This window comes from Trichosurus vulpecula, chromosome 7, assembly GCF_011100635.1.
Source record: "Trichosurus vulpecula isolate mTriVul1 chromosome 7, mTriVul1.pri, whole genome shotgun sequence".
Taxonomy (NCBI): Eukaryota; Metazoa; Chordata; class Mammalia; order Diprotodontia; family Phalangeridae; genus Trichosurus; species Trichosurus vulpecula.
Genome location: NC_050579.1, coordinates 33405702 through 33432404, shown reverse-complemented (window position 1 = coordinate 33432404; position 26703 = coordinate 33405702). Strand labels below are relative to the sequence as shown.

General features: G+C 49.2%; 2 protein-coding genes across 3 annotated transcripts; one reads left to right on the top strand and one right to left on the bottom strand.

Moving 5' to 3' along the window:
- Positions 1 to 1767: 1767 nt before the first annotated feature.
- MRM3 (mitochondrial rRNA methyltransferase 3) lies at positions 1768 to 12212 on the bottom strand. The gene is made up of 4 exons (XM_036768142.1): positions 11854 to 12212; positions 10199 to 10443; positions 6825 to 6992; positions 1768 to 2523 (listed from the first exon to the last, which is right to left on the bottom strand). Exons 1-4 carry the CDS (start codon positions 12210 to 12212, stop codon positions 1952 to 1954), a joined length of 1344 nt encoding a protein of 447 aa, XP_036624037.1. The 3' UTR covers positions 1768 to 1951.
- GLOD4 (glyoxalase domain containing 4) lies at positions 12206 to 25651 on the top strand. 2 transcript variants are annotated; one of them, XM_036766653.1, is made up of 10 exons: positions 12206 to 12391; positions 14803 to 14852; positions 16656 to 16776; positions 20549 to 20693; positions 21525 to 21661; positions 21769 to 21855; positions 22314 to 22427; positions 22548 to 22634; positions 23720 to 23781; positions 25414 to 25651. In XM_036766653.1, the coding sequence occupies exons 1-10, from the start codon at positions 12281 to 12283 to the stop codon at positions 25427 to 25429; spliced, it is 930 nt and encodes a 309-aa protein (XP_036622548.1). In that variant the 5' UTR covers positions 12206 to 12280; the 3' UTR covers positions 25430 to 25651. The 2 variants fall into 2 exon arrangements, with proteins under 2 accessions (XP_036622548.1, XP_036622549.1); XM_036766654.1 differs by lacking the exon at positions 25414 to 25651 and having other exon boundaries at positions 12235 to 12391; positions 23720 to 24443.
- The last annotated feature ends 1052 nt before the right edge of the window (positions 25652 to 26703 follow it).

Genomic DNA, 26703 nt, shown 5'->3' with positions numbered 1-26703 from the left:
CAGACATAGTAGCAAAGGGGAAACTTAAGACTAGACGTCAGGAAGAACCTAATAGCTCTCCAAAGGTGGAACTGGCCATCTCCTGGAGGTCAGAGGCTGGATGACCGCAGGTCAGGCACACTCCTCTGGGGCGGTGCGGGTGGGGAGGGGGTCACTGAGACAATGAGGCTCTTTCCAACTCCCAGACTGATTAAATGAGGGACGACTCCTGAGCCAGGGTCTTCAGGACCTTCGCCACCCCCATGGCCTTCTGCCTTGTTTAGATCCCCCCCAACCAACAGGGGGACTGTTTCTACAGGGTGTTTCTTAAGTCTGGACACACAGGCAAAAATGAATATTTTCAAGAAATGAAATGAATGAAATTTTCAACAACATTTTATTTAATTGAAATATTAACAAATCACATCTTCAATATGATTTCCATCATTTGTGATGCAAAGGTTGACGCGCTTTTGCAAGATTCACATGAACTCACGTTGCCATCAATTTTAGCACATACACCCTTTATGCGTTATGCGTTCCATCAAGTGTGTTGCATCTGTGATTTTCATTAAGTACACCTTCTCCTTTAGCATACCCCAGAAAAAGAAGTCAAGGGGGCTAAGGTCTGTTAATATTCCAAATATTTCAAAATACGCATTTTTTCCTATGTGTCCAGACTTTAGGGACACCCTGTAGTCATCTAAGCCCCTGGCACATTCTCAAGTGGTCTCATTTTGTTCCTGCAGATGAGAGCAAAGGAGGTTATATGTATTACAGGATACCGACATGGGTTGCTGCAAATTACCCAGAAAATATCCTCCTTTGGTGAGACCACAGTGCTCAAGGGGAGCCGGTGGGTGAGCAAAGGGGAAGCATTAGTGTGTTTAGCTCAGAATCCCCAAACCCTGGCTAAAACCCATCCAGAAGCAGCACTCTGCAGGGGGCAACAGGAAGGCTGGCACCAAAGCAGCAGAAACACAAACATTCCCAGCACAGCAGCCCTGACTGATGACCCAGGCTGCTTCCGTCACCTATCTGCAAGGAGAGGATTCTCATGCTCTGTTCAAGCTTGCTGTTTAAAGAGCCCTTGTGTCCAAGGCCTGAACAAAGAGCCCCCAAGCAATGGCGCCTCATCCACGGGAGCAGCCGGCAATGGAAGCCAGTCCTTCCTGAGCCTCGTGGCTCAGCGTCCGCTTGGGGACAACCTTGTCATGAGGTCAAGGGTGAAAAGTCGGCCCCTGAGCCACTGGGGCATTAAGAAGAGAATCATGTTGGTGCAGCCTGATAAGTCAGCAGCCGGAGGAGACCCTTCCCAAGCTCCCCCAAACACAGGGGATGAAGCAGTAGGTCATGCCCACAAGTGCAAGGCTTGGCCCAGATTACCTCTACCCGTGCTCCTCTGGACCACTCCTGCTGCCTCTGTGACTACTCACTCCAGCCACATTGTCTAACTTTGTGATTATAAAGGAAGCCACGAGTTTGCTTTTCAAACCAATGTCCCTTTTGGGGACACACGGATCAAATGGTCCTACCTGCCTTCCCTGGTTCCCTCCCTAGCCTGATAGTGAAGAGTCTTTGTCCAAAGACTGTTTTTCCTCCTGACTTTAAACTACAAACATGCAGATGCCGCAGGGGTCTCCTGTTTAAACATGGATGCCTTTCCTTTCCCCTTTCATTGTTGCTGCTGCTCCCTGCTGGCTTTGTGGAGGGGAGGGATAATAGAGCTACAGAAAAGCAGGCTGGGGCCCTCCAGGTCCTGGGGAAGAGAACCTCAAGCCCATCCCCTCCCCTTGATATTCTCCAGAAAAGTACAAGCACCTGAGAGACTGTGGCTTCTGTGAAAAAAATATAATTAGAAATAAATGCAGGGATCAGCCCCTCCTAACTCCTCAAAAGTGAAAATGAAGTAAGGAGAGTGGAGGTCCTGAGCGCTGACGGTCATGAATGGTGGGGGGCCAAACTGCACCCATCACCCCAGCCCTGGCGACTCCTGCCAGGGGACACCTGCCTCCCTGATATGGGCTCGCTCTTCCTGGAGGAGGCGCAGCTGCCTCCTCCCTTCAAAGAGCAGGATGCTGGCAGCCATGGCAGAGTTCAGACTGTCCACTCCCGGCACGATGGGGATCAGCAGCCTCCTCCCTCCAGTGCTTTCGGCCAACTGGAGGGACTCCAAGCTGACCCCGTGCGTCTCTCCCCCTATCACCACAGCTGCTGGAGCATCTGTCCAAGCGGTGTCATAACTCTGGACCTCAAGTTCCGGGATCCAGCTGCTGGCCAGCTCCGCTTCCTCCTCCAGATCCTCCACCTCCTCATACTTTCGATGTTTCTGAAAACGCCGGTCACAAACCCAGCCCTGGTCACTGGCTTCACCAGACCTCTGGGCGTGGCCCTGCAGGCCACAGTTGTCGGCCACGTGGACTCTGGTGTCTGAGGGTAAGTAGTTGGGTACAGCCTCCCACTCTAGGTTGCTGATGATGGGCACCTGGAAGTGAGCCCCCATGCCAGCCCGGAGCACTTTGGGCTCCCAAGCATCCACACAACCTATAAAAGGAAAAGAAAGAACTCAGCAATGTCAGAAGTGCCCCAGATTAGGGAGCTTCAGGGATCAATCCAAAAAGCCTTGGGACTAACTGGCTGAGGTGCCAGGGAGAAGATGGCTGATTAGCACCTACTTCCTGCTGGCAGACACCTCAGTAACCTAGGGATACTTGAGCCCAAAAAGGGGCTGAATGAGAACAAACTACAGCAGTCTCAGTGAGAGGAAACAAATAAGGTAGTAAGTGGCCTTCACAAGCCCTGGTTCAAATCCCGTCTGTGACACAGAAGAGCTATGTGACCAAGCACCAGTCACGTAACCCCTCAAAGCCTCAGCCTCTTCTACAAAAGGAGGATAACCACACCCTCCCACAAGACAACATCAGCCTCAGAAGAGGAAGTGATGGATGCATGAAAGTTCTGTTAATGCTTAGTCACAGAAACACATCTACAAGAAAGACCAGGGTGGGGCCAAGAGGGTGGAGCAGCAGGAAGCTCCTCCCCACCCCCATTTAGATGGGGAAATCCACAAGAAAGACACAAGTGAGCTATTTTTCTGGCTCAAGTCAGCTTGGGGGAACAGAGATCTATGGACACTATGGACAGGATCTGGCCAGGAACATGCCACATGAAAGCCTGCAGTGCAGAGAGAGAAGGCCCCAGACCCACACTGGGGCACAGGGACCTCATGGGAGGTGCACTGGCATGACAACCCAGCTCCAGGTTACAGATTCAAGACAGCCTGAGGAAGGGACCTGCACCAAGGGGAGGCGTTTCAGGATAAGGAGCTGCTGCAGGTCCTAGCCAATGAATGCTGAAAGAAGCAAATGAAGAAGCCAAGAGCAGAAAGGGGTCTCAGTTCCAGCTTCTTGTCCAGACTAAAGCCTATCAGGGCCAGAATCCCAGACCAAAGGGAAGCCTGCCATTCTTTCACTCCAAACCAGAAGTTTCCCAGTCAGTGGCTAGATACAGGCAGAGTCCAGCAGCATTTACTGTTGCCCAAACCCAGGTCAGGAACATGCAGAACTCAGACCAAAAGGCAGCACTTAGATTTTGCCCCAGACCGTCTGGGAGCCTGAGCTGTCCCTGGGAACATGAAGATTTTCAATACCCCAAGAATACAGCAACAGGACCAGGCCAGACCTCCCCTCCAGAAGTACTCAGGGTCCAGCCCTAACATCAAATCTAAGATCAGGAAGGAGGTTGGAAGAATGAGCAAAAAGAAAAAGGATCCCAGTTTTTAAAGCTACTGTGGCAACAAAGATGCCCAGAAGTGAGTAACTCTAAAACAACAACAAGCAAAACCTCCAAAGAAAAACATAGCTTGAACACAGACTCAACGAGAATTCCTGGGAAAGATAAAGCCAGAATTTTTAAGTTTTAAGATGTTTTTATCGATGACATAAGAGCACTAGAGGGGAAAAAGTGGAAATGAAATGCGAGCTATGAAAGAAAGATTTGGAAAGGGATTAACAGTTTGGCATAAGAAAACCTTGCCAGAGCAACAAACTAGCCCAAATTAGAATGGACCAAAGACAGGCCAATGATTCCATGAGATAACAAAGTCGAAAGACTGGACAAACAGAAGAAAATGTAAGGTATCTCATAGCTAAAACAACTGAACTGGAAAGCAAATCAAGGAGAAAAAAATTAAGAATCCTCAGGCTACCTGAACACCACAGCCATAAAAAGAACCCAGATACCATATTTCAAAAAATCTGAAAAGAAAACTGCCCAGACCTCTTGGAACCAGAGGGCAAAGTAGAACTAAGAAGAGTCTAACTCCTAAAAGAAAGCTGAAAATGAAAACTCTCTTAGAGCCAAAATTCATAACTTCTAGGTCAAAGAAAAAATACTGCAAGCAGCCAGAAAAAAAGAATACCAAGCAGCAACAATCAGGATCATCTATGATGATGCAATGTGTGAGGGAATCCTGTTGTGTTGTAAGAACTGATGAAGGGACGCTTTCAGAAAGACCTTCAAAGACTTGTATGAACTGATGCTGAGGAGAGTGAGCAGAACCAGGACAGCACTTTACACAATGACAACAACATTATAGGACAAACACCTCTGAAAGACTTAGGAACTCCAAGCAGTGCAGTGACCAGCCACACAATTCCAGAGGACTCGCGATGAAACATGCTGAAAGAGAGGCGAAGGGCTCAGAATGTGGAGCGAGACACACCGCCAATGTCGAATTTGTTTTGATTGACTATATGTCTGTGATGAGGAGATGAGAAGGAAAGAAGGTGGATTTTTGCTGATCGTGGGGCTGAACATACCCATTTCTGCCACTGGGGCAGGCCCTTTCCTTCGCCCTCTCCTCCTACCCCCATTCACTCGCTGAACAAGTCTAGTCGCCAGCCCTGCCGGAAAGGATGGGAAGTAGGAAAGCAGCAGGCACTTTACTACAAATGTGTTCACTTCTTCTTGCTCTTCCTTAGTGGCTCAGCATGGGTGTAAGCCCAGCAGTTTTCTTCTTAATTCAATTTTCTCTTACTTTCAGGGTGGCATTCTCTCCCTCCCACCTCTCACTCCCCCCACCTTTTTGTTTTTTTAAAGAAAACAAGAAAAACAAAACATGTTTAAAAAAAAAAACAAATGTACACAAGCAAAACAAATTTCTGCATTGATTGTGTTTCTTTATAAAGTCCCACCTGCCCCTGGGTGCTTCGCCCCTCTGTAGGGGTTGGGCAGCAGCTCCTTTCATCAGGAGTCCCCTACAATCATGACTGGTCATTGTCTTGACCAGAGTTTCTAAGTCTTGTGTCTAAATTGTTCTTGCAGCCCTGTTCCCTTCATTTTCCCATTCTTTGTCATCACAAAAAGCTGCTACAAATACTTTGGTTTAGGTGGGCCTTTTCCCTTTTTGCTTGTTCTATTTGGGATAAAGACCTAGTGGCAATATTGCTGGGTCAAAAGGTATGTGCAGTTTAATAGCTTTTTGGGCACAGTTCCAAATCCACAAGGCTATACCAGTCCACTGCTCCACCAACAGTACATTAACGTGCCCACCTCCAGCATTTGTCATCTTTCTTTTTTGTTAACTTCGACAATCTGATGAATCTGAGGAGGGACCTCAGAGGTGTTTTGTCACCGGTAATCGTTTTTGGAAACTTTTCCATCTTAACCTCAGAAGAAGTCAAGAAAAGCCAGAAAAACCCTGCAATAGGGGCAGAGGGTGGAGCTGAAGCAGCGCCACCTCTCCTCCTGAAAGGTTCCCTGTCTGCCAAAGAGACGGGAAAGCAGCCAAGCAGACGCAGCTAAGCAGTTCTCCAGGGACCACCACAACTGCTGAGTGGGGATCCCCAGCTCAGGTCACAGCTCGGAGAGCCTCTGGGGCATCTGAAGCCTCCCCAGTCCTGGGGGGTAGGGATGGGGGTGGGGGGAAGGGAAAGTAGTCAAGAAGAGCAGCAGCAGGTAAAGGTCAATAGACTGAAGGGCTGAAATTCCTAATGTGGCATCTGGGATTCTGGTGAACAGAGATGCCTTCTGCACTGCAGCCAAAAGACCAGTATCAACTTGAACACCAACTAGGATTCATGGGGATTCGAGCTTCTCTCTTTCCAAAAAAGGAAAATTTCTCTTCCTCAAAATGTGAAATAACAAAACAGGAAAATACAAGGAGGACCCCTGAGGTGGCAGCAACAGCAACTAAATTTGTACCACAATTATAGGATTGCTTATAGGTCACGATTTAGGCACGTCTCAGCAACTGGTGCCAACACCAACTTATGTCCTGTCCAAAGAAGACAGGTATGGCTGCTTAACTACAGTAGCTTCTCCCAAATGTCAACATCTATCTCACCCTGCCCGTCCCCAACACACTCCATATTGGTCCAGTGAAAAGGGCACTGGCTCAGAAGTCAGAGGACATGGATTCAAATCCGACCTCTGACATGACTTGTATGACCCTGGAAAGTCACTCAGCCTCCCCCAGAGCCTGACCTCTGACATGACTTGTATGACCCTGGAAAGTCACTCAGCCTCCCCCAGAGCCTGTTTCCTTGTCAATGCCACTAAGGTCCCTTCCAGCCTTCCAGGTTATTCTGTGCCTTTGCAGTAACTCTGTTAAAGCTAAGTGTCTTCCCCCTCTCTAGAAGGGATTGTAATGGCGGTTATTATCTGGAGCTTGTGGAGCCAGTCCTTTTCAAAATGTTTTTGTTCATAAAATTCTTTACAAATCCCAAAGTTTCAGAATTCAGGACCATAAAAACAAATACAAAGCCATCGGTCACAAGTGGTATTTTATCCTCTCCAGCTGCTCTCCTGCCCCATCACAGACTCCAGATAAAAAAGCCCCTTACCTTTGGTGAGCAGCACCTTACAGCAGCCGGCCCCAGCGGCAGATCGCAGGATGGTGCCCAGGTTTCCAGGATCGCGGAGATTGTCACAGATCAGCAACAAGGGCAGTGAATGTTGAAGTTGGGTCTCTGGATACTTCATCTTAACGTGGTCAGGTTTGGCAAAAATCCCTAAGGGCACAAAATGAAAGTTCACTGAACTGAGCAACGGGACCCTCCTTTGGCTAGCCAGCTGGCCCAGACAGCAATGAGCTCCCAGTCTGGCACACCAATGCAACATGGCAGCAGCTTCCCCAGCTTTGCCCTTCATGAAGGTCTAATGAGAAGACACCCACGACACAGAGCTGGAATCCAGGTCTAAAATTTCTAGACATCCAAGTGATGCTCCATTCTTCAAACAAACATCCACCCATCGAAGACCTCAAAGGCCCTGCCTTTCAGATGCCTCAGGGAGGTTGTCTGTAAAGCTCCCTGGAAGAGTAGTCTGCAGATTAGTGGGCACATCCCATGTGGGTCCTCTGGCAGGAAGCTCCAGGAGCCTGGCATTGCCTGGAGGTTTTAATACCCAGCCTAGCTCACTGTCCTCAGACCAATTTAAAGGAAGATAAACAGGCCTGAGGGGCCTAGTATCATGCAAACCCTAAGGGGCATGACTTCTGAAATCTTTGTATCTCATGTCAAAAATTCTATTTTATCCCCTACTGAAAATGAAGCTTCTATAGAAGGTGTGTGGACAGAAACTGGAAATAGGTTATTCGGTGCTTCAGCAGAGATATACCTTTAAAAAGTTCTCTCGCTGACACGCCATTCTCAGAACCAGCTTCTTATCAGTTCACAGGATTTTAGTGAATAGCTAATAATATAATATGAGAGGCAGCATGATCTAGTAGAGAAACTGAGAGTCAAGAATCAGTCAAACAATCTTTATTAAGCACCTACTCGCCCTGGGTTCAAATCCTGCCTGTGACCTACTAGCTGACCTGTAGCTTCTCTGGGGCCTCAGCTTCTTCTTCTGTAAGATCAGGTGGCTGGCCTCAAAGGCCTCTAGTGTTCCAGCTCTGCTCTGCATATGCTCCATATGCAAGTATGAACACAGCACCTCTAGGATGCCCAGGAAGCTGAATCCTGACTCACTCACTGACCAAGGCCATGTCGAAGCCCTTCCTTTCGACTCGAATCCCAAGGGCCAGGGCCGGCCTGTCAGCTGTGCGTGGACAATCGTCTCCATGAGTACCTCCAGCTTGCCCGAAGCAAAGTCAGCGTGAATTCTTCTTCACTTCTGCCTCAATGCTCCTAATGCCCTTCTCTTTCCTGCTTTCGATCAGTGACTGTCTCTCAGAACATTTCTTCCAGAGAGCCCTGGCCAGGCCTCCCTTGGCACCATCTACCACGACCCCTGACCAAGTCTTGCCACTCTACCCCATCCCTTCCTCCTCAGCCCCTCCAGTTCTGGAACCCTGAACCAAGACCAAACTGACTTTGCCTTGCTCTTGATGCGGGTGTGTGAATCGACTCCCCTGTGACCCACCTACCACCCCCATCCCTCTAATTTTCTTCGCCACAGTCCCTGACCTGACTCTCCTCCCGGAGAGTGAGGAGGGGCATGGAAGTCCCCCATTAGAACACCTCCCCCGCCCAGTGCTCAGCACATAGAAAACGCTTAATAAACGTGTTTCCACCCATTCATTATAAATACAAAGCTATCCTGAGCCATCATAACAAGACACTCAAATTCTACATAGAAATGACTTCCCTCTAACTACAGGTCCAATCTTACCATGCATCTGTGCCAGAAGTCACACAGGTGGCAGAAGGAAGCCACAGCAATTCTGCTTCCTAGAAAGGGATGGGGCGGGCTGCTGTGGCAGCCCAGTGTGTGGAGGGATAGAGTGGGGCAGAACTCCAGGATTTCACACCCGCTCCCCTGGAACCAGAGAATTCACCATCTGTACAGCAGTGAGCTAGTGAAGAGGGCCCTGAGATAAGGTGCCACCCTCTGAAGGAAGCAGAGTCTCCAAGGTGGATCTCCTCTTCCCCTTGGTACAGGAAATGCCTCTACAGCCCCCTGGAGGGAGGCCTTGCAGGCAAGGGGCTCTCTCTCTGCTGAGGGCAGCAGCCTTAGGAGTGGGGAAGGAACTTAGTCCAGCAGCTCTCAGAACCTAGTAATGCCCTTCCAGAGGAGGAAATACAGGAACAAGGCTTCCAGCTTGTAACATAGACACATAGGATGTTACCCTTTAAAAATCACAGGATATGGGGTTAGAGTTCAAAGTCCAACCTCCTCATTTAACAGACGAAGCAGGACCCAGTGAGGTTCGTGGGTCCAACACGTCCTCTCTTTTTACAGAGAAAGTAACAGGCCCAAAGAAGGACTTGTATAAGGAACAGAACTGGGTCTCCTGACCCCCTGGCTACAGCTCTTCTCGTTAAACCATAAAGCATGCTGCCACATGTCTACTCTCTCTTTTCGATCCCAATTAATTGAAATAGGAAAGAGTTAGGTGGGGTTTATGAAAACTAATGAAAGGAAATAATCCGGGCAGTCCCAGGAGGTGGCAGAGGGAAGAGGAAAGGAGGAGCACCGAAGAGTCCAAAGGTGGCAACAATGGAAGCAGCGGAGGAAAGACCAACGAAGGGCAATTCTGGTTCCTCTCCTCCATTGTCCTTAGGCTCAATGGGACCCAGCCCCGCCCACACAGGCCTGGGGTAGATGAGAGAGGCCAGGACCTCAGCTTCCAAAGCCAAAGGTGTCAGTGCGGAAGGCAAATAAGCCAGAATACTTTAGAAGGGGAGGGAATGAGAGGCACTCCTCCCTTGTCTCCCAGAGAAGAGTAGCTCTGAGACAAGCCAGCAAAGTCTAGGGAGTGAGTGGAACCACAAACAAGACAGGGACAGAAAAGGTACCGGGGAGGATCCCGGTGCTTGGCTGTAAGGTGGATACACAGAGTGGCACGGCAAACACCTCTGATGAGCATTGGCTAAGGAAGGAAGTCAGACCCATGGACGACACTCCTAGCCATTAGCTAGATAGATCCAGAATGAACGAATGGATGAATTTATTAAACTATTATGTGCAGGCATTGTACTAAGCACTGCAGATACAAACACAAGAGACAGTCCCTGCCCTCAAAAAGCTTATAATCTAACAGAAGATGACACTATATGTAGGGGAGTGGTGGCCAGGGAAGGGAATTCTGGTCTGAGCAGTAGCAGGGAGCTGAGCTGGGCCGTAAAGCAGCCAACATGCCCTTTCCAGAGGCCATGATTTTGCTGACTTGATTATGGTTCCCTGAGGACCTGCTCAGCTAAGTTACTAGACTCTCTTCAGCTCTGCGAAGGTTGAGATGTGTATTTCTGCAAAGACATTAGCCACTGACCTATTATTCCTTGTGGAGTCACGAGGTCAGACCACTCCTTGATATCATCAAACTTCACCTTGATGAGGCTGACGCCTTTCAGCTTTTCCACAGGGAGCTCCTTCACATACTCTAGCCGACTAAAGAAGACTGTCTGGGGCACCGCACCGGCTTTCAGGGCATCAGCGATCAGCCTCCGGCCCTCCAGCAAGATTTTCCCCTGCTTATCCCGGAAGGTCCTGGACTTGACGATTGTCATTACTTTGCTATGGGTGAGAAGAAACAAAGAGGTGAATAACTGCCTCATGGGGGCAGTTAAAAAATTATAAAATACCCCACATTTCTACGTACTCTGCATTATTCACTGTAGCAATGTCAGAAGCTTCCAAACTATTCAGGCCAAAGTATCATGCTGAAATGGTCAAAATATTTCATTTTTCAAGGTGAAATTACAAATGTAGTATTTAAATGTTTGTGCTTTGGAGGAAAAAATGGGCACTTTTATACAGTAGCTTTCTTGAGCATATGTTTTAATGAAAAACTTTTTTTTAATAAAATAGAATATAAAATATTAAAGAGCAGGCAAGAACATTAAAAAGGTAAAATGATTGCTTGGTGAAATAAATGATAATTTAATGTGGTGGTATTAGGGGAAATAAAAAATACTTATTTTATAGCAATCTTTGACTATCTATCTTGGGCTTTCTAAAAACAGGGCTGTTTTATTGTTGGTGGACACATAAATAACAAATGGCTATTTACTGCTTCAGGACAGGTAGGTGGCACAATGGATAGAGCACCAGGCCTGGAGTCAGGAAGACCTGAGTTCAAATCTGGCCTCAGATACTTACTAAATGGGTGACCCTGGGCAGGTCACTTAACCCTGTTTGCCTCCGTTTCCTCATCTGTAAAAATAAGCTGGAGAAGGAAATGGCAAACCACTCCAGTACCTTTGCCAAGAAAACCCCAAGTGGGTCCCCCAGGACTGAAATGACTGCCCAACAATGGCATTTACTGCTTCTGTACAAGCAAAATTAATGTAGCTGAGACAGAAAGGGAAGTGGTGGTGGGGGAAGGGCCTCCTGAACACAGTCAGACTGGAGCTGCATCTTAAAGGAAACCAGGTGGCAGAGGTAAGGAGGAATCATATTCCAGGGATGGAGAACAATCCATAAAAAGATGAGTGTCCTGCTATGGGAACAGGAAAAAGGACAGTGTCACTGACCAGAGTATATGGAAGCCTAGAAAGGCAGGAAGGGGTCAGGTTGTGGAAAGCTTTAGATACCGATCAGATGAATGAGCTTAGCAGTCACTGCCTTTACCAGGAGCAGGAGGGCTGGGCTGGGGGGCGGGCTGGCACCTTAGGGCTCGTTTTGGCGTCTGAGTGGCAAGGAGTGGAGGCAGGGAGGCCAAAGAGAAGGCCAGTGCTGTGCTCCCTGCTAGAGATGAGGCGGGGTCTGCACGATGAATGCGTGGGGAGGGGGATGTGGAAGCAGGGAAGAAGGTATTGAGAAGACAGACAGACACATAGATAGACAGACAGATTGAAGGTAGTGACAAGAAGAATTGGAGGTGAGCAGCACCCGGAGGTGGCGGGCCAGGACCGGACGCCCTCAACTGTAACGGAGGAAAAGGGGACGAGAGAGGTGGCGAAAGGGCGGAGGGAGGAGGCTCACCTCAGCCTCCGGTCCCCGGGCTGGGCCCGCTCGTAGCGCAGCCCCGTCTCCTCCCACGCACCGGGGCTCGCCTGCGGCTCCGGCTTCGGGGCCCGGCCCGGGCCTGGGCTCGCCCTCTCCCGTCGCTTCGGCGGCAGCTGCGGCTGCGGTTTCGGCGCCTTCCCCCCCGGCCCCTGGCCGGGGCTCAGCACCTTCACGGGGCTCCGCCTCAGGGCCCGCACCCAGCGCCGCGCGCCCCCTCCCCAGACCGGCCCCGCAGCGAGCAGCAACGCGGGGAACCACGCGCCGCGGGACAGCGCCAGGGCCGCCATCTTCGCGCTGACGTCACGGAAGCGCCCCGGCGCCGGGGTGTGCGTCATCAGCGGGCGCCGGAAGGGGGCAGAGCGCCAGAAGGGGGCGGAGCACCGGTCCTGAGGAGCACGCCGAGATGGCGGAGGCGGCGGCGGCTGCGGCCTCACGGCGCGCGCTGCACTTCGTGTTCAAAGTGGGCAACCGCTTCCAGACAGCGCGCTTCTACCGGGACCTGCTGGGAATGAAGGTGACGGTGGGCCGGGGGTGCAGGGGCGGAGAAGGCCTCGGACGCGCCGGCTTTCAGGGCCGCCAGAAAGTGGTCAGAGCCTGGTCCAAGGGTCGCTCGTGCCCGGGAGGGACCGCCCGAGGCCGCCAAGCCCAACCCCCTCCCTTTGCAGATGGGAAGACTGAGGCACGGGGAAAGCTAGGTGACCTCTCAGCTCAGGCTCTGGCAGGGACCCCAGAGGCCAACTAGTCAAAACCCTTCATTTTACAGAAGAGAACACTGAGGTCAGGCAGGGAAACGACCTAAGGCCAACCACGTAGGGAACAGCAGGGCCGGGATTCAAGCCCAGGGCCTAGGACCCCCGTCTAGCGCTCTGCTTTCTTCTGGAAGTGACGGGCGTCCCGGGGATGGTGGCCGGGTCCGAGCTGGCCCCGGCAGCCCCGGAAGAGACACAACGGGGGGGGGGGGGTCGTCCCCTTTTACCGGAAAAGAAACCGCTCCTGGAGACTGACGGTCCGCACCCGATTTATCATAGATTTAGAGCCGGAAGGGACTTAGAACATGAAAACCGATCCCGCGTTTTACAGACAGGGAAACTGAGGCCACTGCCTTGGAGTCCATTTTAATTCTCCTTTTAAAGATGAAGAAACCGAGGCCCAGAGAGTCCAGGGAATGTCCTCGAAGGCACGTAGTGAGAGTCAAACAGAACTTGGGCCCAGAGCACACACCCTCCCCTGCCCAAAATGGAACTCCTCCTTTTCCTCACAAGCTTTCCCCTTCTCCCTGACTCCGTGTCCTACTTAATGTCACCACCGGCATCCCAGACCTCAGTCTTGGACTCTCCTCTCCCTCACCACTGTCCCCACATCCTGTTGGTCAGCTGCCAAGCCCGTATATGTACGTGTGTGTATGAGTATGACCTCGTTTCCACATCCACCATCACATCGTCCACCCCTGGGATGGTTCTAACAGCTTCTTCCCAGGGCTCTGTGCTTCCCACCCCTCCCTCTACCTGATTCTTCCCAGAGCTCCCTAAGTGATCTCCTTACCATTGACAAGTAGCATTAGGAAGCCTTCTGCCAATCCTTAATTGCAGAAGGATAAAATACTTAATATCTGAGGACCTCCACTGGATGTAGGCCTCCTTCCACTGAGCTCAGTCACCTCCACCCCTCTGGGCCTCAGAGGGCAGTTGTCATGGGTTAGTGTGTCCTAGAAGTTCCTCTGGTGATGAGCATGAGTGTTCTGGAACTTTCCTGAACTAATGCTCAAGAGGCAGACCCAAACATAGAGCCAAGCCCAGGCCCCTCAGCAGGACCTGCCAGACCTCTGTGTTCTGCCCTCATGGCTTCAAGGATGCAGTAACCTCTCTGCCACATGAGGCCATCAGAGTACAAGAGAAAGTGCAAGCTCCAGGCCCTCGTGGTCAGCTTCCAAGCTGCCTCTCCAGCTTTATTTCATATTCTTACCCGTCAGGCAATCTGTGCTAGGTTCATTCCAAACCACCCCCATGCCCCAGGCTGATACCTCCAGCCTGGCTTTCCTCCCCTGCCCCCCCTGCTAGAGAAAATTCCCTCTCCCCCAAGCTCTTCTGGCTTTTGTCTTAGGTACTTTTCTCATTTTAATTTGTATCATGCTTATTTGTGTGCTAACGCTTGCCCACCTATTGAACTACAAACTACAACAGACTCTGCCACATGATTCTTAACCCTTGTGCAAAGCCCTGCTGGACTGTCAGACTCCTCCCTGAAGCCCCATCTCCCAGCAGACATGTTCTCACCATCTTTGCTTCCAGGCCATCGTCTTCCTGAACTTCGTTTGTTTTCATGATTTGTGTGTGGGCATCTCATCTCCCCAAACAGAAGGAGCCTCAAGGGCCAGTGCCATGTCCTGCCCCTTCCCTTTCCATCCCCACCTCCCGATAGCACCTAGCACAAAGTCGTCTTCATCCCAGGTCCTCTGCCCACAGGTGGGATGGAACTTTTCATACTTTCAAAAAATATTGACAATCCATTCTAGCCCAGAGATGTTGGACTCTGCTGAGAGGGTTTGCACAGGGGTGAAGGACTGAAAGAAGTGAGTGTGGCAAGATTAAAAGCCATGGGAAGAGCTGTCTTTGTGTCCCATGTCCTGCACAAAGGCACACACATATACACGTTCATACTTATCCAAAGAATGATCCCCACCCACTTTTCCCAACCCTGGCTAGCCATGAACCTGCAGTATCTCCCCTGCCCCTCAGCCGTTTCCCACCCAACTAAAGCTCCAGCCAAGGAAGGGCAGTGGTCCAGGCAGGAAAGTTCAGATTGCCCACCTTGGGAGTGAATCAGAAGCAGTGCCTCCTAGTGGATGGTAATACAAGCGGTGGTGCACCGGACCCTTGACCACAGAGAACACATACAGCCTGGTAGCTAACACTGATTTCCTTAAAGGTCCTGCGGCATGAGGAATTCGAGGAAGGCTGCAAGGCTTCCTGTAACGGGTAGGTCACTTTTTGTTTTAATGTCATTTATATTTCCCGTTAAATCCCACCCCCCTTCCAGAGAACCACCTCTGATTACAATAGAAAGAAGCAGACTGTTCAGCTAAAGTAAACAGCCCCCTCACTGAGGTTAACATTATATGCAGCATTCCATACCTTGGGGGTCATATTATTTCTTAATGGTGTCACTTCCTATTCGGAAATTTTTCGGGACTCCTTATGACAAGGATTCTTCACTTTTTTGTGTCCTGGACCCCTCTGGCAGCACCTAATGAAGCCTAGGGATCCTTTCTCTGAATTTTGATTTTAAATGCATTAAGTAAATATATAGGGTTACAAAAGAAATCAGTTATATTAAAATAGAGTTGTCAAAATATTTTTGAAAACAAGTCCATGGACCCCAGGTCACAGCCCTGTTCTGTCACCTCAAGGATAAAATACAGGCCCCCAACACTAAGCATTTGAAACCCATCGAAGTTTTGCTGCTGCCTACGTTCCCAGACTTCTCTCGTGTTAGTCCCTGCTGGGCCATGCTGCTGTGTTCCAGCCAGACTGATTTGAGCTCTGCTCTGAATTTGGCATCACATTCAGTCACTAAACTAGTATTTTTTAAGCGGTGTGCCATGTCCTTTTCTCGGCACGGGACCTACAAGACAAAAGGGAAGGCACCAGCAGCTGAGGGCACGAGGAAAGGCTTGTTTAGAAGGCGGTGCCCGCCCTGAGCCTTGGAGGAGACCAGGGCTTCTGAGGCAGTGAAGGAGGGAGGGCATTCTCAGCAGGGAGTGTTGCATGTGAAAGGCAATAACTTGTATTAAGTCTGGAAAGGGAGATTGGGGCTAGTTGGGAAGGTGTCCTGGAAAGGGTCCTGGATTGGAGGGCAAAGGACTTGACCTCAGTCAGCCCCAGCTCTGCTCCTTATTCCTTGGGTCACCTTGGGCAAGGCACTTGACTCTGGGCCTCATCTTCTCCATCTCTAAAATGAGGGGGTTGACTAGATAACCTTAAACAATCCCTTCTAATTCTAGATATTGATCTCATCTCTGCCTTCACACAAGCCCTTCCCACCCCTACCCCCAGTATGTGAAATGTGCTCCACCCTCATCCCCCTCTCCTAGATTTCCTTTGCTTTCTTCAAGATTCAGCTCAGATCATCACCAGCTCGGTGATGGTCTGCGGCGCTCTTTCTCTGTGTGGCTGTGGGTATGTGTGTATGTCCCAGTGGTTAGTGTTCTCTTCCTCCTGTTTATGTGCTGTTATCAATGCCCAGTAGAATGTAAGCTCCTTAAGGGCAGGGACTGATTTTCATATGTTTGTCTTTGTGTCTCAAGTGCACATGGTAAACATTAGTGTTTATTGAGCCAATAGTTCTTATCACCTGAGTGAAAAGGAGGAAAGCACTCTCTCCCCACAAGTGACTGATTTTTATGGGAATGTACAAGTAAGCCCTTGGTGAACCCAGCACTGACCACTGAGCATCTTATTTTGGAGCTGGGTAACAAGCCAGTGAATGACTCCAAATGTTAGATTTTAAGATTTCTGTCCCAATCAGTGGTCACGGCTGTGAAAGGCAAAATTATCCAGCGTATTTCCCAAGGTATTGTTTTGGAGGCTTGTTTAACATATTAGGAACCAAGTACTTTTTAAACAAGGTGCTTTTCCTGGATCCACTGGGGCTCCTGTCTGTGGTATAGGAAGATTTCAGGCCTGGGTCTTGCCAGGAGCTGTTGCCTGCGTCATAGCTGCTGGTTCCCAGGAGGCTGAAAGAAGGTTTTCCTGTTGTCACTGTTCATTGACTGTTTCTAGGCCTTATGACGGGAAGTGGAGTAAAACCATGGTGGGCTATGGGCCCGAAGACAATCACTTTGTTGCAGAGCTGACCTACAATTATGGTATTGGTGACTACCAGCTCGGCAATGACTTCCAGGTAAGGATCATGAACTTCCCATGTGGTTTTTACTGCAGGTTTTCTCAAGGAACTGATGAGGGAAACATGAGGAGGAGGACTGACATTGGTTTAGATGCTGGGTTAGTGACCCTGGCTGTGCCTCACTGGCCCTGAGCTCTGAACTGAGCAGTCTTGCCCCTTGCAGCAAACTTGGCAGGCGGCTCGGGAGGAGGGGACCAAGAAAGACACCTGCATGACTGAGGGGGACCACAGGGGGAGGAGTTTGGAAGGAGCCCACCCATAATGCTTCAGCCAGCTCTCCTCTGAGCTGGGACTGTTCAGTTGATTAGGCTTTTCAAAAATGGGCAGGGCACCTACACCCCAGAACTTCCTGAGCCCCCTTTCTGCTCCAGCTCTTCTCTCCACCTTGCTACACACTCTACAGTCAGTCAACATGCATCAATTAAATGCCTGCTGTATGCCAGGCACTGAACAAAAATGAAACAATCTCTGCTCCTTGCCTTTGACTGGAGGAGACAACGTCTACATATATTAAAACACACAGAAGAAATACAAGACAGGAAGGGAGCAAGGCCTCTGACAGCTGGGGGAAACCAGGAAAGGCTTCAGGGAAAAAAGATAGCCCTCGCACCAAGTCTTGAAGGAAGGGAGAGGTACCCAGAGTGGAGGTGACCCAGGACAGCATTCCAGGCATCGGGCACAGCCAGGGCAAAGGCACCTCAGTGGGAGATGGACCACTGGGGCTGAGAACAAGGCCAGTGTTTGCTTCAACCTCCCTTTTCTGAAGCTCAGTGGGTTGGATGGGTTACACATTGTTGCATTTCACAGAATCAGGTGGACAGGACCCCAGCAGCCATTTAGTCCAGCCAGTACCCCAAAGAGAATCCCCCCTACCAAGCATCCAGCAAGTCAGCCAGCCTGCTTTGAGTGATCTTTGGGCTGACAGGGTGTGTTGGTAAACAAAATAGGCTCTTAGCACTCAGTTCAACCAACTGCCCTTGAAGAGTTTGGCCTTTGTTTCCTTGATTAGATTGAGAGTCCTTGGTGACCCCCTTGCCTCAGGGGAGGGCCTAGTTTACACATGAGTTTGAGTGACATGTTTGGGACATCAGAGGCTTTTAGACTATGTGACAATTTTAGGTCACGTGGGTGAGTTGCATGTGTGACTCACCCTTGACCCTGAAAAAGATATAAAACCAGGGGTTGCCTTTCTCTTTTTTGGAGCTCTTACCCACAGCCATGGTGGCACGAGTGACTCTGGGCCAGCCCTTGTTATGAGCTCCCCGACTGAACCTAGATGTTGGTAACTATGAATTGTATTTGGTCTGTCTGTCGATGTTTGTAATTTGTTTGTATTTGCTTCGAAGTTCAGGGTGCTGGCTTTTTCCCCTGAACTAAGTGAATGGTACTTGTATGCTGAACTAAAGTAAGCTTGTCAACCCCTTAACGTTGCTTTCCTTAGTGAAGCAGATCAAAAGAACCTGGGCTTTTGCAACATGCTGGTAGCATGCTTGTTGTTGGGCTCGTGTTGGTCTCTTTACCCCCACAACAGCTGCTAGCCAGATTGTTGAAACACAGGGGCAAGGAGGAGTCAGAAACCACCTCCCCAGGCACCCCGTTTCACCTTCAGACAGTTCCAGACTGTCCAGAAGCTCTTCTAGTCATGAGGCCCAAGTTGGCCTCTCCGTGCCTTCTGCATTCTGGGGCTGAGGAGAGCTAGCCTGACCCTCTGCCCTGTAAGTGTGCCCCCAGAGGCCTCTCTTCCTCAGACTTAGTAGCCAGTGTATAGAGTAAAGAATTCAAATTGTAAAGGGAAACTATACTTCTAACAGAGGGAGGAAGGCAGCCTTTCACTTCTGTGTGGGCCAGGTGCTTCCTCCACCTGCCCTCATTACACCTGGGGAGAGGTCCACTCTGGGGAGGGGTGGCCAGACCTCGGAGGAGTGCCCCACCTCCCTTGGTCCCAAGCTGGGGGTTCTCTTCTCTGGTCCTCACTGGGTACAGGCATTTATGAAGCATCTACTGTGTGGGCCTGGCCCTGGGAGAGGTGCTGGGGATATAAGATAGAATGAAACATACCCTACTCACCATGCGCTTACATTATAACAAGGGAGACCACCTCCACTGTGACTCTGGGGAAAGAGCTTCCTCTACAGTCAGAAAGGCGTGGCCTTGGTTTCCCCATCTGTAAAATGAGGGGCTGGTCTAGTAAGGCCTCTGAGCTCTCTTCCAGCTCTAGCTTTGTGAACGGTACTTACTGCCAGTGACCCTGACTCCAGGATAGAACAGTCCCACCAATCCCTCTTGGACACTACTGCCCAGCCTGCTTTGATTTGAGCTGACCAGAGGGGCATCACAATGCCACTGCTGTGGCACCAGCTAGGATAGAGCTGGCAGGAGGCCTGGGATGGGTCCTCCTGCAAGTCAGTGCCCTTCTCCAAAGGACAGTTTGGTTTGTAGATATCTCTCATTTAACAGAAACTACAGAGAAACTCAGAAATGTCCCAACCCTTAGGAACAGTATCACTCAGGCTTCCTCCATGAGGACTATCAGTCCCGTCATCAACCTGATCCTGACAGCTCCCCCTGTAACTGCAGCCTGTGTGCGGCTTCTTTTTAAGCGGGGCAGGTGATCATCTGGGATGTACGTGAGATGGAAGCAGGGAGGGAGGGAGGACCCTATAGACATTACAACAGCACTAATGAGGAAGATTACAAATTTCCGAACCAGTACTTTGATCTTCTGGTGAGACTTGCCTGTGTTCTGAGACACGGACAGAGAAGACGCCAGTGCACTGCTTGTATAAGAATTGTGGGGATAGCAGAAATCACAGGTCTGCATTTTCTTCTTTTGTTTTAATTGACTTCATCAGTTGAGGGAACTCTTGGTGAAGAACCCATCCCAGTCACTTGACTTTGTAAGCACCACCCATGTGCTAAGCATGAATGGTACAGAATTCAGGGAATGAAACTAGGGGCTCACATTGTAACGGGGATGTAATTGGATAAAGACTAAATACAGAGTAGTGTGGGAAGGCGGGCCACTGATGGACTGCAGAGGAGGGAAGGGAGAGGGAGGCGTCAAAAACAACACCCAGAATAACAAACCCCGGAAACTAATGGGGCCTTTTCTAGAGACAGGGAACTTTGGAAGGTTTGGAGGGAAATGGTAATGAGTTCATGTGTGGCTGGGCTAATTTTCAGGTGTCTCCAGCCCATCCCAGTTGAAATGTACGGAAAGCATCGGTGATGCCGAATTGAAGCTTGGGAGAGCCTGTGGCAGCAGGCAGCTAGCTCCCTGTAGCACCATCATCACCACACTGCTCATAATGAAATTGGGAGGAGTGAAGCAATTGGCCAAGGTCACACAGCCAGGATGGTCAGAGTCAGGACTTGAACACTTCCTGAGTTGGGGTCTCCATCTGCTGTACCTGTGCTTTCGAGGTGGGGAAAACTGACTATAGAAAGTGGTATCACCATTTCTCAAGGGATTTTTTAAGTTCTGAGAGAATCTCCTTGGTATTGGATGGTTTGCCTTTCATCTTCTTTGATGGATGTGCTGACTTTTCCAGGTCTCTTCCCTGGGATTCACCAGAATTTATCTTTTGTAAAATCTCCCTAGCTGCTCGTAATCAGAGGAGGGAAATTTCCTCAGTGCCAACAAATTTAAGCTGAGATGAAATCAGAACTGCCAGTCACAGGGTTTTGCCTTATCTTGCTTTGTAAATGAAATGAGTGTCTTATCAGGATAGCAATCAGATGGAGTCACCCTGGTATGTGTTTGTCCTAGGGCCTCACTCTGGTCTCCAGCCAGGCTGTTACTAACGCCAAGAAGTCTGAGTGGCCGCTCCGTGAGATTGCTGAGGGAGTTTTTGAAACCGAAGCCCCAGGAGGATATAAGTTCTATTTAAAGAACCACAGCCAGCCTCCATCAGGTACTTATGCCGGCATCACCCCTCCTACAGAGGCCCTGGTGGAGGGGACTCAGCTGCACGGCCATCATACAAGCTTCTGGGTGAGGAGTCAGTACGTCAGACACTGGGGGGTGGTTGCTCCCCCAAGAGCCAGACTGTCTCCAAGTCTCAGTCTCTGTCCCGGGGGGCACTTCTGCTCTCCTTGGCCTCTTCCTTTCCGGGATCTTGTTCACAGGTTGGGACTAAGCCAACAAACTGAGGTGGTGGGTGCATCTGTGTGCCCACTTGTTCTATCTCAGCTGTCCATTCCGTGCCTTGTGGGTAGAGTTGTTTGGTGCAAATCCACCAACCATTTAGCACATACTCAGTGCTAGGCACTATGAGTCTGAAGAGAAGAGGAGTTAGAGGCAGCCTCAAGGACTTGGCCCAAAGTCAGATTATGTGTCAGGCAGATTCAGGGAAGGGTACCAAAGCCCCTCTCAGAGGGTCCCTAACTGACCTCCAGACTCCCCTTCCCATCCATTCCTCCAGTACTAGGTCCCCTGTTTCAGTCTGGCTCTCTTGCCCCTCCATGTTAATCAGTCCCTTGGGGAGAACACAGCAAATGCCTGGAACCAGATGTGGGGGCAGGGAGAGGAGCAAGTAGGGACATGTGAGGTCAGGCGCCTTGACTCAGTGGTCCTGTTGCTTGCACTGACGAGTGTACAAAGGATTTCCACAGGCCCTTGATGAGAGCCTGACTGTGTAATTAGCCTGGGACTTCTTGGAGAGAGGGACAGTCCCACCAGAAAGTAGCACATGGCACAAGAAGGCAAGAACTTGCAGGTAATGTCTAATGTTTCTGACCCACAGACCCAGTGCTGAAAGTGACTTTGGCTGTGTCTGACCTGTGCACATCCCTCCACTACTGGTCAAACCTGCTGGGGATGACAGTTTATGAGAAGGATGAAGAGCAGCAAAGGGCCCTGCTGGGCTATGCGGATAACCAGGTGAGCAGGGCCAGGCCACACCTGCACAGGAGCAGGAGTACTCATAGCCAGCAGGCTGGGGAGGTTCTGTCTGCGTCCTGAATTGGACACCTCTTGGTTCCTTTCAGTGCAAGCTGGAGCTGCAGGGCATCAAGGGAGCAGTGGATCATGGGACAGCCTTTGGGAGGATTGCTTTCTCCTGCCCGAAGAAAGAGGTAACAAAAGACCCCAGGTCTGCCTTCCCTGCATGTTCTCTTTGACCCTTGCTGGATGGGCTTTGCCTGGAACCTTCCTGAGCTTGGGGAGGCCGGCTTTGGCCTTGCCTGGCTCAGTTCCAGGCCTCTACAATACCACTTGGCCGTCTCTAACCAGGCCACCTTGCAAATCTCCTCTCTTCCCCCTCCCTATCTCTCAATCTGAGTTACTGAGATGTTCAGGCTTGCTTTTACACCCTGCCTTGCCCCTCCCACACCCTGACGTTCCCAAGGGGCTCAGTAGAGCACTACTTCTTCATCACACTTTCCAGCTGTCCTGTGTGTGGCTGAGATACTGAAAACAAACAAAGATGAGGTGCTCTCCCCTCTGTTTGACATTTGTCCACCCTGACCGGCAGAGGCCTTGTGCAAGGAACAGCTCATAACCCTGAGCCCCTTGTGTGTCTCTGTTTCTTAAGCTACCAGACATAGAAGCATTGATGAAAAAGGAGAACCAGAAGATTCTGACCCCCCTGGTTAGTCTGGACACACCGGGGAAAGCAACAGTCCAAGTGGTTATTCTGGCCGACCCAGTAAGTAGAAGTAGTTGCGCTAAGAAAACCCTGGGCAGGGCCCAGTGGGGCTGGTCCAGGCCAGGCCAGGCCAGGGAGCTGCCCTGGGCCAGAACCCTGACCCTTCCTTGACCTATTTAGGATGGACATGAAATTTGTTTCGTGGGAGATGAAGCATTTCGAGAACTTTCCAAGATGGATCCAAATGGGAGCAAATTGTTGGATGATGTGAGTCCTGTTTATCTTCTGAATTCACATCCCCTTGTGTTCCCCTTGTCCCAGAGTGTGTTGGAGTGACTCATGTTAGGTTGCCCTGGTTCTGACTCTGAACATCATGCCTTTGGTTCTAGGCTCCAGAGACAGCCAGGTCTGTTGCTTAATTGGGGTGACAGCAAATTGCCAATGTGGAGGATGCCAGCAAGGGATTTTTGCCAGACTTGGTCCATATTGCAAAAGCACCAGGGAGTTACTCTGTAGCTTTTCATTATTGAGCCTTAAAGCCATATTCTCTCACTGTCCCTCCGTTCCCAGCTCAGATCCTGCTTGGTACAGGAAACCTTTCCCAGTTCCCTTAATTGGAGCACGTTTCCCTTCCTCTGTCGATGAGGTCTGATTTCTCCTATCTAGAGCTTGTACATTCCTAGTTTTTTGCCTGCTGCCCCTGCCCCTATCAGGCTGTGCCTTCTCAGAGCAGAGACTGTCTTTGCCTTTCTTTGTACTTCCAGCACTTAGATGATGCTTGGCACATAGTAGGTACCTAATAAATTATTATTGACTTGATTTGACTTAAGGGAAAACATGAGGTTGAGTCTCATAAGCATTTAGTATTTTTAATACTTGATATCTTTTTATAATATCGTATTCATTTGCATATACCCATTCCCCTTTCCTTCCCCAGAGAGCCATCTCTAAAGAAGGAAAAAAATATCAGTTCAACAAAACTATCTAGTCATCATATCAATTGAATCTAAAAGTATATTCCGTGTTCCTCACCCATAGTCTCCCATCTGCAAATTGAGAGGGTGGTTCCCCTTGTCCCCTGTGCTCTGGGGCCCAGCTCGGGCTATAATCACACAGTGGTTAGCATCTGGCTTTTGGTTTGCTGTTCTTGTGTTTACGTTTTGCTTCCTGTATCTGAGAGCTGGCAGAAGAGGGGAATGATGGCCAGCAGTACCGCTTAGCCCATCCGGCCTGTTGCCCCTCCTCTACAGCCATGCTTCTCAGCTGGGGAACACTTTATTCAAGTCCAGTGGGGGCCGGTTTCTAATTTTCTCTGTTATAACCACCATCTTCCCCGAATTCTCTTTGCATAGGCAATGGCAGCAGATAAAAGTGATGAATGGTTCGCTAAAAAAAATATAAAGAAGGCTTCTGGGTAATGGAAGACATCATTTGAACAAAGACTTGTAACGTTCATCCCGATCCTCATCCAGCACTAGAGACGTGGTGTTTTCAAGGGCTCTCATTCCTTGGGGAGCCCAGGGGCATCACCTACAATTGCCTTTTAGGAGAGAGGAAACAGTCTTAATGAAATTGAAATTCCAGTTCTTTAAAGTCATCTCTTCCTTTCATACGTCCACCATCTTGATTGCAGATTCAGTACACTCTACCAACTGGTCCATATGTGTTACTGGTGGCACAGGTTCTGCTCAGGATTTGCCAGTACTTTAGAAATAGTGGTTTTTCCCCACAAACTGAAGCAGACACCCATCTGGGCAGATACTCTGACTAAGGCAGATGCTAGGGCCTGCTGGTAGAGCTCTGTATCACATTTACGAAAATATCAAATCAAATTCTTAAGCAGTGAAGGACATAGGTTGACCATCCCAAAAGAATACCAAAATAATAAGTTGCTATGAAGTAGAAGATTCATAAGTAGGAGGTGGAGAAGGGGTGAAGAGTTTTGGACCTTGAATCTAAGGGTCAGATTATTTGTTCTGTCTTCCTCTTCGCTTTTCAAACTTTTGAGGGGCCAAAGAAAAACAGAATGTCATTCTTACTGGATTGCTCGAAATGATTTAAGTATCAGACTTTAAATTAGTTTTCCCTGTGATTTGTGGGGGTGTTTTTGCCTGTTTGGTACAATTGAGCATGGAGATTTTATTTAATTGTTCAGTAGACTAGGATTGACTTTGTCCATTTCAAAAAAGAAAAAATCCCCCCAAAATATAGTATACTTATAGTAAGTATATCTGGCTCTTAGCAATTAAAGCGGCAACGGGTTAATTACTTTAGTAAGGAGGGAGGGCTGACTCCGAAGAGACCAATCCCAGAGCCACACGCTGAGATTTAAACTGTGAGCCCTTTCTCTCCACCCAGAGCTAGGATTTTAAGAGAAAACCCTGACCAAATACCGCCTTAACTCTGCTTTTGAATATTAATAGCCTTGGGAAGATTTTCACTCATCCCTGCAACTCCTAATGTACATTTCAAATGAATTATTGAATTGCAATCTTGAAGCTATCTGAACATTCAGAAAGCAGTTGAGAATCAAGCTTTTTCCAGGAGAACAGATTGTACATTTTCTTCTTTCCCAGTGTTTAATGCTCAGTCTGAGGTGATTTGATATTTCTTCTGCTAATGATTAGATTACATTTTCTGTGGGTAAAAGAATTGTTTACATAGACCTTGAATTATCAAATAAACTTTCTCAGTGTGTCATTTTTTTCAGTTCCTCCTTTCCATCTTAAAGCTTTCCCCAACAGCCTTGTCCTGAATTGTTCAAACTAAAATAGGTGCGCCAGTCCATGCAGTGGGCTCATAATGGCAACACACCCATTCTTTATGTACCTGGGCTTGTGGTGAGGATACAGCACAAAGGGCCCCTACACATGATACGATTAGCTTGTTACACCCCTGGAATGTAACATGCACAGCAAAGGTTAATGGCTAAGTACCCTGACAGTATCAGGTCTCGCTAACTCATTGCCCCTTTGCCCAACACCCCAGTGATGTGATGACTCTTGGATTCTGTACGAGTTTAAAGTACATCTTATTCTTCATCTAGGAAGTTGTACGTGTGAGGAGGTCCTCAGTAACTCTTTAGCCGGAGAGAACCTAAAAACAATTCCAACCTAAGGAGAAGCAGCACCTACTTAACAGATGGAAAAGACACCGAGCTGCTCGGGTCTACTCGTTATTGGTCACAGGTGGTTTTATTATTTGATGTAAAATACGGGCCTGTCCCCTAGTCGTACGAGTATGGGCATAAAAATACATTTTGAAGATAAACATCCATATGTTCACCTCTGTTGACTCAGGAGAATGTTCTGTATTTAGAATTAGATGAGATGTTTAAGAGGGATTGTAGCTAGCCCTTTGAGCTCTCTGCTCTGCCTTCCTACACATCTCTGGAGGGGAGAGAGTCGGATGTCATTGACCCCCTTCTGGACTGGGTCCCGGTACTTGCAGCTCTCCTCATTCCCTACGACTAAACCCAATTTAGGTCTGTCTTGACGTTAGGAGAAAGCATGCCCACAACTCAAGAACTTGATAAACAGGCCAGTAAACAAATTTCTTAACAGAAGAGTCACAAAAAAGAGTCCTGTGTTTTAAGGAATCAGATTTTGAGAAGTAGAAAGTACCTCGATGGTCACCTAGTTCAACCCATTCCCAAAAAGAATCTGTGCTGTAATGTGCCCTGCAAGTGGCTGGCTGGCTTCTGCCTGAAGACATCCAGCTAGGAAAGGCCAGAGGCCCATTCCAGCTCATCAAATGAGCGTATTTGCACGAAGCTAGGAGGGACCAATAGCCAGCATTTGGCGATGGGGCCTCAGGATCCAGGTGTCTTGACAGGCAGTCTAGCTGGATTATCTGGATAGGATCCAAACCAACGATTTCACTGGCATCCGGCATGAGACAGCGTGTGGCCAGTAGGGATCTGCTTCCGAGTTTGACATCACTAGCTTAGAGCACTGAGAGGTCAAGGGATGGGTGGAGCAGTGGTTAGAGCACATGCCTGGAGCCCAGAAGACCTGAGTTCAAATCCAGCCTCAGGCACTTACCAAGCTATGTGACCCTGGGAAAGTCACTGGACCTCTGCCTCAGTTTCCTCAATTATAAAATGTGAATAATAGCACCTACTACATATACCAAGGTATATGAAAATTAGATGAGATGTTTGCAGTGCCTGGCAAAATAAAATTAGATGAGATGTTTGCAGTGCCTGGCAAAAAGTGGCCACATAATTGATGCTTGTTCCCTTACTGAGGGCTGCACAGCTGATATGCTTGAAGTGGTCAGGGTTCTGATAGACCAACTTTCCATGATGCCACACAATTTCTGAGTCATAAGATGA

Bases quoted from the DNA above. Each gene is read 5' to 3' on its own strand.
- MRM3 (XM_036768142.1), bottom strand. From the start codon at position 12,212: ATGACGCACACCCCGGCGCCGGGGCGCTTCCGTGACGTCAGCGCGAAG. The intron at 10,444-11,853 runs GTGAGCCTCCTC...TCTCACCCATAG, and splicing joins CCCGGGGACCGGAGGCTGAG to CAAAGTAATGACAATCGTCA. The intron at 6,993-10,198 runs GTCAGTGGCTAA...TTGTGCCCTTAG, and splicing joins GACTCCACAAGGAATAATAG to GGATTTTTGCCAAACCTGAC.
- GLOD4 (XM_036766653.1), top strand. From the start codon at position 12,281: ATGGCGGAGGCGGCGGCGGCTGCGGCCTCACGGCGCGCGCTGCACTTC. The intron at 16,777-20,548 runs GTAAGGATCATG...TGTTTGTCCTAG, and splicing joins AGCTCGGCAATGACTTCCAG to GGCCTCACTCTGGTCTCCAG. The intron at 21,662-21,768 runs GTGAGCAGGGCC...GGTTCCTTTCAG, and splicing joins TGGGCTATGCGGATAACCAG to TGCAAGCTGGAGCTGCAGGG.